This window comes from Globicephala melas, chromosome 19 (genome assembly GCF_963455315.2).
Source record: "Globicephala melas chromosome 19, mGloMel1.2, whole genome shotgun sequence".
In the NCBI taxonomy this organism is placed as follows: Eukaryota; Metazoa; Chordata; class Mammalia; order Artiodactyla; family Delphinidae; genus Globicephala; species Globicephala melas.
The window spans coordinates 48,314,023-48,327,610 of NC_083332.1; the positions used below are offsets into that span (position 1 = coordinate 48,314,023).

At 48.5% G+C, this 13,588-nt stretch overlaps 1 protein-coding gene across 1 annotated transcript; it reads right to left on the minus strand.

Annotated features, from left to right (window-relative positions):
• Positions 1-391: 391 nt before the first annotated feature.
• Positions 392-13,039, minus strand: MARVELD3 (MARVEL domain containing 3). The gene is made up of 3 exons (XM_030863444.2): positions 12,651-13,039; positions 10,005-10,132; positions 392-1,029 (listed from the first exon to the last, which is right to left on the minus strand). The coding sequence occupies exons 1-3, from the start codon at positions 13,037-13,039 to the stop codon at positions 392-394; spliced, it is 1,155 nt and encodes a 384-aa protein (XP_030719304.1).
• Between the last annotated feature and the right edge of the window lie 549 nt (positions 13,040-13,588).

Sequence of the window (13,588 nt, forward strand, 5' to 3'; positions counted from 1 at the left end):
GGGAAATGGCATGTTTTTCTTAGTGACTTTAGTTTGGTCAGGCAAGCTATTTCCACTGTAACACTGGGCCTGCTACCCCTGATGTGTTGTTCTCATCTTTCAGAATTTCTCTGGCTACTTAGTATTATTACCTTACCATTTGGTAAGAGAGTCAAACCATAAGCGTATATGCAAACTTCCAATGTTGATCTTTGTAGCGAAGGTGGAGGTATTTTTTTTCTAGCTCTCAGCCAACAAAGACATTGATAGAAAAATGGGATGATCATCTAGCTTTGCACTGGTGCCAAAGGGAACATTTATAAAATCAAGTACATGAAAACCACATTTATGTAATGTGGTTTTTGAGAGAAATAAGGAAGCTGGGTTGACTTTTAGGTTCCAGTAGTAGATCTCAGAGTATCCCAGACCACAGGTATTCTGGTGCATCATTATAATTGCTGTGCTGTTCTTGGCTGTCCTTGTAGTGCTTCTGTTCTCGGTAGCTCCGCAGGGCCAGCACCACGCTGGCGCCATACATCACCACCAGAAGACAAGCAAAGGTGGCTGCTGCTCCATCAGTGCCTGCCAGCTGGCAGTTCATCCAGGTGAGACCCCTGCGGGCATAGACCCTCTCTCTTGTCCTGCAGGTGTCTGTGGCATTGATCCGCAAGGCCGCGTGGAGGTAAAGGCCGATGCCTACGCAGTAGCCCAATGCCGCGAGGAGGCTGAAGGCGGCCTCAAAGAGGAGCCACTTCCCCGGCAGTTTGTTTAGACTCTTGGCTCCTTGGAGTAAAACACCCAAGGTGAGGACACCCAGCCCCAGAGAAACAGCCACGCCGCTGTATATCAGGGGCGCCCGGAGGATCGTGTACTGCTGGTCCAGCTGCCGAACCTGCTCCAGCTCAGTGCCCTCAAACGGTGAGTAATAGCCATTCCCAAAGCCACCGCCGCTGGCAAAGCTGGCACTGAATCCAGCAAGGACAAAGTAGGAGGCCACGATACACATGAGAACCATCCCATTCAGTATCACCTCCACTATCTGTATCACACCTAGGAGGAGAGAGATTGGGAATTTAACACTGACGTCACTTACCCAGGAAAGCTCTCTAGGTCAGGCAAGAGAAATACCACCTGATTGTGAGGACACGGTCAGACTCAACATTAACATCCTTGGTTTTTGTTTTTTAATACTCATGTTTGAAAATCAAAATGCCACTGTGGAAAAACTTTTGGCCGTTACTTTAAAAACTATACATACATTTACCATGTGACCTTGCAACTGTACCCCTGAGCATTCATCCTAAAGAAATGAAAACTTCGGGCTACACAAAAACATGTACACAGATGTCACAGTAAACCCTAATGCCCTCCAATGGGCGAATGGTTCAACAATCTGGTACAGCCATCCCCAGGGGAAACTCTACTCAGCAATGAAAAGGTATGAGCAGCTGATACTCGGAACAGCTCGGATGGATCTCAAGGGATTCATGATGAGTGAAAAAAAAACAGTCTCAAAAGGTTACATACTGTATGATTCCATTTACATAACAGTCTCAAAATGAGAACAGATTAGTGGTTGTCAGGGAGGAGTGGGATTGGGGGAGCGGGAGGGGGATGGGTGTGACTATAAGTGGGGAGCGTAGGGAAGTTCAGTGATGGAACAGTTCTGTAGCTGATTGTGGCAGTGGTCACACGAATCTACACAGGTGATAAAACCGCACAGACCTACACTCACACAGACATGAGTGCATGTAATACTGGTAAAATCTAACTAAGCTCTGGAGAGTGTCAATTCCCTGGTTGTGATTTTGTACTATGGTCACCACTGGGGAAAACCAGGTAAGGATACACAGGATCTCTGTTCTATATTAGCAACGTTTTGTGAATCTATAATTATTTCAAATTTTAAAGTTTAAAAAAAAATCAAAATGACATAAAAGGGCATAAACTGAGAAAAATCACCCATGTCCCTGTCCACCCTGTTCTCTACCTCCAACCACTTTCATTATTTTCTGATATAACTTTCCAGCATTCGTTTATGCAGGTAAAAGCACTCAAATCTGAATTTCATCCCCCCTTTCCCTGCTTGTGTCACAGGGAGGACACCACACACTCTGCTCTGCATCGTGCTTTACTCTTCCTGGAGATGTTTTCAGATCAGCTCCTACGGTGTCCACATGCTCTGTTACGTGGCCTCCAAGCCCGCTGTGTGGGTGGACCAGTCTATTCAGCCAGGATCCTACTGCTGGATACTCGGCCTGTTCACTTGGGGGGGTTCTTACAAGTTTAAGGAACCCGCAAATGCCATGAGGCAGTGGAAGCCAAGAGGTGAATGGAGATGAATGTCGACTTGTCCAAAGTCACCTTTCATTTGTCACTGACAGGGGCCCCAGCCTCTCGTTAGGCGTCTTCCTGGGAGAAGGTCTCCTGTTGTTCTCTCAGGGGTCAGAGATGAGAATGAAGAGAAAAGCATATGAACCTAGAGTGGGAATGCCAGGCTCGCATCCCCGCTCTTTACTGCCTTGTGACTGTGCCCAAGTCACTGACTCTAAGCCTCAGATACTTCACCGGACAAATGAACGTAATGCCTCCCTGTCTTATCCCACAGGGCTGGGATGAGGCCCAAATGAAAGCAAGTATGTGAAAATACCTGGAAAATTATAAAATGTTATACAAGTGGACGGTGATGCTACCCAGTAACATATAAAATGGAAGGAGAAGGAACTTCCCTGGTGGCGCAGTGGTCAAGAATCCACGTGCCAATGCAGGGGACATGGGTTTGATCCCTGGTCCAGGAAGATCCCACATGCCACCGAGCAACTAAGCCCGTGAGCCACAACTACTGAGCCTGTGCTCTAGAGCCTGCATGCCACAACTACTGAGCCCGCATGCCACAACTACTAAGCCCACGTGCTGCAACTAATGAAGCCCGGGCACCTAGAGCTTGTGCTCCACAACAAAAGTAGCCATCACAATGAGAAGCCTGGGCACTGAAATGAAGAGTAGCCCCCGCTCACCGCAACTAGAGAAAGCCCGTGTGCAGCAATGAAGACCCAATGCGGCCAAAAAAAATAAAATAAAGGGGATTAATAAGAGATTTAAGAACAAAAGGGACAGGGACTTCCTTGGTGTCCAGTGGGGAAAACTCCACGCTCCCAATGCAGAGGGCCTGGCGTTCAATCCCTGGTTGGGGAACTAGATCCCGCATGCCGCAATTAAGACCCGGTGCAGCCAAAATAAATAAATAAATATTAAAAAAAAAAAAAAGAAGAAGAAAAGGGACAAATTTATGAAAAGCATGGTTTCCCAGAAGTCAGGAAAACCCTCTGATACACAAGGGGGTACCACAACGTTTATAAACTGGGCAGCTAAAGACCAGTATGTCTAATGTACTTAGGCAATAGCTACTGAGCTTGCTGATTCCATCTCCTGCTGGGCCCACACAAATTCCTAGGAGGTCCACGGAATGCAGCAGTTATGGGCTCTGACAGTTGAGAAGCTACATTCCTCTAATTTAAATCTGAAAATAACATCAGACCAGAACTGCCCACTCTCCTCCCAGGCACCATAAGCTACTGGCTACTCTATCCCTACAAGCAGCGCAAATTAATTGACCCAGACATCATTCTAATTCACGGGGAGTAGCTATCTCCCCCACCCAACACCTTTCTCTGCCTTCGTTTTCCTTCTGCATGCAGTTAATCTCTCACCCCCTGAAGGGAAGCAGGGATACTGTGCTACTACAAGATGTGGGCAACCTGAATGTTTCCTTCTGGGACAAGATTCTGCCAAAACAGCAGCAGTATAGTCCACGCAGCCCATATCTGCCAGGCTGAAATGTAATATATCTATTGATAGATCTTGTCAACCACTCCACTGACTGCAACAATCAAGAGGAATAATGGTCTGTTGCCGGGGCCAATGATGAAGAAATATGGCCACTGGATATTATCAGAGCACCAGCCAGGCCTGATCTGGCTTTGCTGAAAACATCGAACAGGTTCAAGTATTTACAAGCATGTTGTTAGTGCAGAAAGATTCACAGACATCAGGAGAAAAGAAAAGAGTGGCCTACTAGAGCTAGCGGTTTATCCCTATGGAGGGATAAACTGTAGAGGGAAGTGGAAACTGAAACAGACAGGAGATTTTTATTGTAAAATAGCATCTTTTTGGGTGAGGCTGCTTTTGTGGCTGATCATTTAATACTCTGCTTAACTAAACATCTACTATCTGCCTTTTCTCTGTAAATGTGAAAAAACTGAGGAAAGCAAATCAAATTAAAACATGTTTTTCTAAAATAAGGCTAAGACATGTGCAGTCAAGTCTTACATAAAATGAAAAAAAATTTTTAATTTCCTCTCCAGAAGCAAATACTGTTAATACATTCTTATATATTCTTCAAGAAGTTTTCTAATCATATACAAGCAACAACTATATGTATTTCCTTTTGTAAACCCAAATGGAACTCATCTTTTAAATGTGAAAAGAAAATAATATTATAAACATATTGTAAAGAGAACCATCACCTCCAAATTAAAATTTTTCTTTGGATTTTTATTGGAGTCACGTAAAGCAAAGAACATATTCACTTGTACCAAGAATATATTATAATGGGCCATAAGTCCTAATTTAACATGCAGTAAGAACCCATGAAGTTGTCTGGCCAAAAGTAGCATACTTATCCTGGGAAAGATTTTACTTTCTTTAATTTTGGATGGATCCTGAATTCCAGATGTCGGGTTGAATTCGTCGTACAATGGTACATTTACAAGAGGTACAAAACACTTATTGAGCTTTCAAGCCCATTGTAAGGGGCTTGTTAGAATACCTCCTTTGCAACCCAGTGAATTAATCTGATTGCTCTTTCCTCAGCCCACATCTCCCTCCAGCTTCCATCTTACAGCAGCAGTTTCCCAGGCATCCCCATCCCCTGCCATCCAGAGCATTAAGGAAGTGAAGGGCCTAGAGTTCAGTGAGGAAAATATTCGAGGCTAATCTGCTTAAGACCGCTGTGTTTAGAGAACTTCAGGCCGAAATGTTTTTCATGTCTGTGTGGCTTTTCGTGAACTTTGAGGATAAGGTTCTTCAAATTCACTTGGTTATCTCCCTTTATTCACTCAAGAAGTGCATTTTGCTGCAGCATATGCCTTTTCCTTGTGGGTCTTGGGCTCTAGTTTTGGTTGTTTTTTGTTGTTGTTTTGTTTTTGTTTTTTAAAGTAATTTTGGTTGGTCCCTTGCCGACAGAGGGCTCCAGGACCAGGGTTTATTACATCAGGCAGTGCTGCTCTATGTACCCTGGAGCTAGGCCCAGCAAACTAAAATTGGTCTGTTACTTTCCAAGGGTTGGCAAGTTCTGCAACAAAATATTCCACGAAAGACAGTGGTTCAGAGTAACTTCCATCACTTGAGTTTTTCGGAACTTTTTAATTTTTTTTGCAGTACATGGGCCTCTCACTGTTGTGGCCTCTCTCGTTGCGGAGCACAGGCCCCGGACGCGCAGGCTTAGCGGCCATGGCTCTGCGGCATGTGGGATCTTCCCGGACACGGGGCACGAACCCGCGTCCCCTGCATCGGCAGGCAGACTCTCAACCACTGCGCCACCAGGGAAGCCCCGGAACGTTTTAAAAAGCCTAAAACTCCAGCATTTCCGCAGGCTTCTCTTTCAGCTTCCTAACCTTTCGGTAACCCCTTATGGCCAGCACGGCCCCCAGGGCAAAGACCCCGATGCCCAGGGCAGCAAAGATTCCAGCACCTATGTCTCCCCCATGGAAACTGCAGCTGAAGCCACTGTATCCTTTCCTCTGGTACAGCGCCTCCCTCTCCTTACACACGGGAGAGGCGTAGGCAGCCGAGAGGTAGTGGAAGTAGAAGTACAAGGCTGGGATGTATGCCCCAGCAATGAGCACGTCCAACAAGGCTTCAATCACCAGCCATAGGGGGCAATGCCACGGGACCCGCAGGACGCCCATGGCGATGAGGAGGCAGCAGAAGGCCATGAGGGCTCCGCTGCAGGCCATTGCCACGGTGACCATGGGCAGCTTTAGCTGGTAGAACTGGACGTCCAGCTGCTGTGCTTTCTCCCCGTCAGCACCATCGAAACCACTGTAAGCCCCTCCGTACTGGTAGTAGTAAATGCCCCCCAGGCTGGTGATGCCCGTGTAGCCCCCTGTGGAACTGTAAGACACAGAGCTGCAGGCCAGGATCAGCAAGTTCAGGAGAACCTCCAGCATTTGGCAGCAGGCTGCAAAAGAAGGGCGTGTTACCATTTTGAGAGATGCTACTTTGCACTTGGAGACTTCCACCTTGAGGCTTATCTTCCCCGTGGCAGCTCACACCACAGCCAGCTCTTCATTCTGCCCCCTGCAAGGCCTGAGCAGCCAAAGCTACATGATTAGCATTAGATGGTAGCAGGGAACTGTGGTCTCCAGAAATGATGTCAGAGGTACTTTGGACTGAAAAGGGTAACTCTCAAAAGAGCAAAGCAGCCTGCTCCAGGTGGGCTGCAGGACGATGGGGGCAGAAATCAGGCCAGTGAGCAGAAAGAAAGGTGTCCTTTATGGAAGGCAAGAACATTCTCTGCCCTAGCCCTTCCCTGCCAAGAAGACTGAAAAATAGTTATATCCTCTTTAGACATGTTTTGTGGCCATCTTCAGTTTGAAAGAGGAAATTTCTCCAAATTTGAAGGAACTTATAGTGCTTAAAAAATATAATGACGTTAGAAAAAAAGCATGGAAGTTATCCATCACAATGCTAACCGTGGTTCACATATATTAGGGATAGGAAAGGTTAAGTTAATTAAACCTATAAGGCTTACTGAATTAGAGAAACATAATTGGTTTTACTGTTCTTAGACTTTAATTCAATAAGTATGTTTTAAAGTTTAATTTTGTTTTCTTTTCGTTTCCCTAAAGAGCAAATCTGGGCTGTGATATTTTCCCAGGGCTGGATTTTTTCAGGACACTTGGCTGCTTTATCTTGGACGATGAAAGAGCCCCAGATCTTCCACCGAAGCTGGCTACTTTCCTTAAAGTCAGCTTTACTGTTATATAACTTATACACAACAAAATGACCTGTGTTAAGCAAACAGCTTAGTAAGTTTTGACAACTGTGTATGCCATGTAATCATAATCAAGATATAGACTGTTTTCATCCCCCCAGAAAGTTCCCTAGTCACCCCTTGTGGTCAACCCCTCACCTTCCTCCTCAGGCCACCACTGATCTGCTCTCTGTCATTAGGAACTAGGTTTGTCTTTCTCGAATTTCATGCAAATGGAATCATACAGTTAATGTACTCTTCTGTGTGTTACTTCTTTCTCTCAGCATAATATAAAGCTGGGTGCTTCTGAGCTGGGAGTTGTACGTGCTGACATAGGCTCAGTCCCATAAGCACTGAGCTAGGGTATTAAATAAGCATATAAAAGGGGGAGGGAGAATGCAAGTTGGGGGGCAAAACCCCCACCACTGTCCCTCTGAACCTTTTCAGTGTGGTCACAAGTCAATGCCACTGGCAGTGAGAAGCCATCTCAAAACCTAAACCTCCAGGCTCTGAGTGAGAGACAGCATGACTATAGAGATTACAACGTTTGGAGAGAGAATGAAATTAAATTTTTAAGGATGGTTTGCAAGTAAGGGAAACATCAAGCCCTTGCGTGAAGCTGAATGCAAACATCACCCCCTTTTTTTTTTTCACAATTTCCTTGTTACACTGGCCTAGCTCTCCTTTTACAATCTTCTCCATCATGATTTGAGCACCAAAGGTCTAAAGAAAGAGGAAAAGGACAAAAGGGAAAGGGGAAGCTGCTCCAAATGCAAATCATTGGAGGGAGCCAGGAGGGGAGCAGGCCATGTACCTTCTCCCCAGGGAACTTGTAATTCCTCACCAGTCCCTCCAAATAATAAACCTATAACACAACCTATATATGACAGGATTCCTAGTGATCTGATATGCACATGTGACGTCTGTACTTGCTGTTTATCTGATCTTTATCCTCAGCCTTTAAAGATTTTAGTAGCTGAGGTGTCTTGCCCGTAACCGTGAATTCGGGGCTTATCTATTTTTGTCAGTGTTCCACTGAACTTCCTAAGGGTGACTCAGCCCAAACTGCAGGGTCTCCCTAGGAAGTTAGAGAGAGCCACAGCTGCCTCCCATTTTTGCCAGTTTGCTGGAGGAGGACATGATTTCACTGATGAGGAAAAGAAATCACAAAAGATCTACTCTAAGACGAGCCTGAAAATCTTCAGGTGACCTTTACCCAGGTGTGAATTTCCTGTTTGAGACAAGTTCCCAGTGTTTAATGGCTGTTGCTCTCAACACAACACAGCATTGTGTATTTATATGGGTCCCTGCATGTCCAGAGATCTTTATAAGCCCTCATTTGTTAGCTTCTGACTGCTGAACTATCCTTTCACTATCTTGACTCAGAAACCCAACATCTAGGCCCAACCAAACAGCCAGAAGCAATCAAAGCTAAATCAGGGGCCTCAAGCTCTGCCCTCTCCTCTTGGTAAATCAATCGCTGAAGAAGAATACCTCTAGAGAGAAACCTGTTAAAGAGCGTCTGGCTTGTTCCTATTCTTTATATCATCGAGAAAAGAAGGTCAAGCACGTAAACCACTTCAGGCCTTAGAGTCAGGCTCTAACTTTCAATTCCAGCTCTTCCACTTAACTGCTGTGTGACTTTGTATAACTTACTGTACCTCTCTGAGCCTCAGGAGTTGTTGAGAGAATTAAAAGCAACGGGGTGTGCCAACATACGTAAACTAGAGCGAGGATTCTTGTACCTGGATTGCCTAGAGCTCTTCCATGAAAGTTCTACATAATCCCATAATAATTTATCTCATTGTAATCACTCTAAGAGACATCTTCAGGGGCTTCCCTGGTGGCACAGTGGTTAAGAATCCCCCTGCCAATGCAGGGGACACGGGTTCGAGCCCTGGTCCGGGAAGATCCCACATGCCACGGAGCAACTAAGCCTGTGTGCCACAACTACTAAGCCTATGCCCTAGAGCCTGCAAGCCACAACTACTGAGCCCATGTGCCACTATTGAAGCCTACACACCTAAAGCCTGTGCTCCACAACAAGAGAAGCTACCGCAATGAGAAGCCCGCACACCACAGTGAAGAGTAGCCCCCGCTCGCCGCAACTAGAGAAAGTCTGCACGCAGCAATGAAGACCCAATGCAGCCAAAAATAAATAAATAAAAAAGAGACATCTTCAGGTGTAAGTTCCATGATTTCTCCCCCTTAGGCCAAGAAGTTTTCCCCTCTTAGTCATAGGTAGCCGAGGAAAATTTCTTACCCAATCATGTGAGCCATAAGGGTAAGATTTTCTTCACCCTGACAAACCAGATTTTCTTCATTGTTGGCAAGGCCAGGCCTGGTGCTAGGATGGGAACTCTGGGAAACCACATTTGGAGCTGACACATGATATTATTTAAGTGTTCTTCATACTGTGGATTCTAATAAGTGTGGTTTTTTGTTTTTGTTTGTTTTCAATGAAATAGAAGTTACTGCCCTTCGTAGGTGATGGCGTGTTGTTTCATGACGTGTGTGTGCACATGCGCGCACATGTGAACTTGTTCTTAATGTGAAACCTATTTCTTGCTGTGGGTCTCAGTCAACAATATTTAAAAGCCATGATGGCAGGTTTAGGCATCAGATCTCCTGTCCTGTGGCATGAGCTCAACCTGGCTGCCATCTCCGGTGATCTCTCTTTAACTCGGCCTGCCTTGCCAGAGGGGTTCCCCTCTGACAGCCGGCAACTCAGAGCTGGCTCTGAAAACTGCAGGCACGACTGCCTCACCACATCCGGGCCCGTCCGAGGAGAAACACGGGAAACCTAGCCGCCCCTTTCAGATGTTCCTACCCTTCTTTAGAAAGTGTGAACTTCACGCAGGTATGAAAACGAAAATACGAGGAAACCAAAAGGGAAGTCGGCTTGAATTTTTGCTCCATCATCTCGGACCCCGTCCAGAACCACCAGCAAGGGTAAGTAATTGGTCAAGCTGCCTTCAAAATGGCTCACCTCTCGCGGTGCACAGGTATCTGCACTTGTGGCATTCCAGGAGCCCTTCCGCCTCTGACTGGTAATATTCCACTTCCTGTACTCCAGGCCTGGGGGTCGAAAGCGGATATCTCCCTGAAGTGGGCTCACTATAATCAAACACATGTGTGGCCATTAGCGGGCTTCAAATTCAATAGCTTGTTCAGCATTAGAATTCTGGACACCTCACGCTGGGCTCAGACATTAAAGAATGCACAGAACAGAAAATCTGCCACAGATTTCATATTCCAGAGGATTTTCTGGTTTATTGGCTATACAAGGCCTGCAAACACTTGGCCCAGTTCTGCTAATTAAGCACGTCACTTATCTCAGTAATTCTGAGCCCCGCCTCCCATGCTGGCTTGGTCTGCGGGGGAGGGTGTGTGTGTGTTGTGGGGGATATCTAACAGGTAGCTGGGAGCCACCTGGGGGAGCTTTTCAGTTCAGTGAGGACTAGGCCCTCTTCAAAACTAGTTTCCATTCACAAGACTGATGCCCAGGCTGGCATTCTCTTCCTTCCCTTGTTACTTTGGAAAGAGTTGAATCCACAATCATTCTCTAGGCTATGGGTGGTACAGACAACTTTGGACATCTTCACATCTCTCCCTCTTCCTCTGCCAGCCCTGGAATATTCTGTTCCTTCTCCTCACCACCCACCCCCCCGCCCCACACCCTTCCCTATCACTTTATCCAGCACATCCTGGGCTTTGTCCAAGATTCAGTGGTGAACGGTGGGGGCTGCATTCTACTAGCTGGGCTTCAGGGATCCTTCTAGAACATAGATCTCACCATGTATTTTTTGCATTTGAAATCCATAAAGTCCAAACTTTAAGCACAGCAAGGAAGGGCCCGTGCTCATCTCTCTCCACTCACAATCTCATGTTCACAGACCCAGCCATAGTGAACTGCCCCTCTCCCCGCCCCAAAAGATGACCTGCATTCCCATGCCTCCAGGTCACCGTGGAAACTACTTCTCTGCTTGAGACAGCCTCTTGCTCCTTCTCCAGAACTCAGCTTTGAGGCTATCTCCTCCAGAAAACATTCCAGAGCCCAGTCAGGGCCCCAGTTCTGTTCTCTTTGTGTCTGTCCCCGCGCTGGAGTGGCACGTTTCACAGGTGCTGCAAATTGGTCTGTTTACTTGTCAGTGTCCTGTAGATACCGTGAGTAGATCTCTGTAGTTCCTGGCCCTACCTCCCATCCATTAAATACATACTTATTATGTGGAGGAGAAACAGAAATAAATTGCTCTTGGTTTTAAACCACCAACTGTGAGCAAAAGAAGCAAAAGTATTCCCTTCACTAGCTTTGGGGCTTGGCAGGGGTGGGGACAGGGGGGCCAGGACACCAGTTTAGAAGGAAACCTAAACATGAAGCTCTGGATTCTCCCAGGCCTGGCAGTTGCAATGCTGTGTGGCTTTAGGCAGGGAGACAGTAGCCAGTGCCTGTGACTGTAACTGGGCACACCCTTTGTCACAGTTTGGCTAGTTAGTTCTAGATAATGTAACATAAACTCAGGATAATAGCTTTCCCGCTGTGTGGACACAACCAGAAGAGAGACTGGGCTTAAGCCTCCAAGTTCCATAGCAGAGAGGAGCCTGGACTCCTCCTAGGGACGAGGGCAAAAACCGGAAGGCAGTCATCACTCCAGTACCTGCCTGTCTCCTTCTTGGCCTGGCATCTAATCTGGGCATTCAGTAATATTTGTGGAGTTGGATGGAATGTGCAATGGAAAAAAGACCACTTCCCTAGAGGGGGAGTGGGGTCTAGGACCACCACCTCTCTTTCCTTCCATCCTTACCCTCTGCCAGCTCACAGTCTTCCAGAACGTCATGATGCTTTCACCCCACAGGCCTCATGGGAACTCTGTTCTACAAGGTAGTGATGGCAAAGTTTGTTCATTCAGGAGGGTGGGGTCTGAAACAATCATGGGGTTTGAATGAGGCTGCCCAGAAAGACCTCACTGACAAAGGGGGAAAAAAAATCTCTGCCCTTTTGTGCAGAGTTTTAGGTACATTCAGTTCTTTGGCTAAAAGTGTATCTTCTCCCAGCTGTCTGGTTTTGAAATGCATATACCCCTGGAAGGGATTACACATTAAACTATTAGCTTTTCATTGGTCTTTTATTAGGCCCGGGCCTCCAGGGAACGGGACTTTGGGGAGGGCTGGTTGTGGAGCACAGGACAAGGGTCTGAAGCCCCAAGGGGCAGTCCTGTGACCACATGGGTGGGGGTCAGAGAGGGGCCTCAGATTAACCCAACCCACCCAATCTCCTTCCCACCCCTTCCCTTTCTAGTCCTGAAGTCCTCTCTTCCTCTTTACCTGGTCCCCGGTCCTTCCACTGCTAAAGGGGGGGTGGGGGGCAGGGCGGGTGGAGGGTGGAGGGAGGTGGGGGGTAGGTCTCTGCGTTGTTCATCAGGTTCAGGTCAAGGAGTGTTTGTGTGTGTGGGGGGGGCACTGTAAGGTCTTCCTTCCCTCGCAGGTCACCTCTAAGAGCTCAAAAGGGAAGAATGACACTTCCTTTAAACCAGCTTCCCAGGACAAGTAGCCGGGACAGCAGAACCGCGCAGAATGGCCTCAGACCCAGGCTTCCTCCGGGGCGAGGTAGAGGGCCCTCGCTGCCCCACCTCACCTTTCTGGTCCTCGGCGTCCGAGGCCCTCCTTCCGCAGGGGCGGTGGCTCCGCGGTTTCCCAAGGCGCGGGCCAGAGGGGCGGGGCCGCGTCCCAGGTCGGCCGCCGGGGTCCGTCCCGCGTCCGACTCTGGCGGGATTGTTCCCAAACTCTTTGTTCACCGCCACGATGGTCCCCGGCCCTGTATCTGTCCTGGCGGGGTTCCCGGTCCCTCCCCCTATCCCGGTCCTCGTCCTTCCGCCCGCCCCCGTTTCTCTCCCTGCGCCGGTCCCCGGCTCTGTCCCGCTGTCTCTCGGGGTGGCGTTCTCGGTCCGGGCGGGGGTGCCGGTCTGGGTCCCGCTCTCTCGGCCGGGCCCGGGACTCGCGATTCCCCGACGTATGTTGTTCCATGGCTCTGTTCCGCGTCCCGCCCCTGAGCGACCCGAGGGCAACAATCCACAAGTTTCCCCGGCAGGTGGCCAAGCCCGGGGGCGGGGCGGGGCGGGGCAGGGCGGGGCGGGGCGGGACGCTCACCTGCGCGCACGCGCACTAACCCTGCTGCGGGCCAGGCGAGCGTTCACTTGAGCGCGCGCGCCGGCAGGGGACGCTGCTGAGCGCGGCGCGGGGTCTGGGCGCGCGTGCGCCTGGATGCGGTGCGAGCCTGGAGGGCCTTGCTGCTTTACACACAGAGGAGGGGACTCCCGCCCTCCCGCCGTGCCCCGTCGGCCCTGAAGTATCCGCTTCGCGACCCCTCAAGATGGGCTGCCTAGGGAACTGTGCTCTCAACTTAGCACCTTGGGTATGCTTCCCCAGAGTGTTCACCCATCCGCTCTCTCACCCATCCGTCCATTCAGCCACCCAGCCGGCCCCCCAGCCACTGTCCGTCTCTTCCTCCCTCTCCTGCTATCCTTACAACAACTACGTTGTGGGGGACTTGAGGCCAGTTCATCCAAGAGTCCT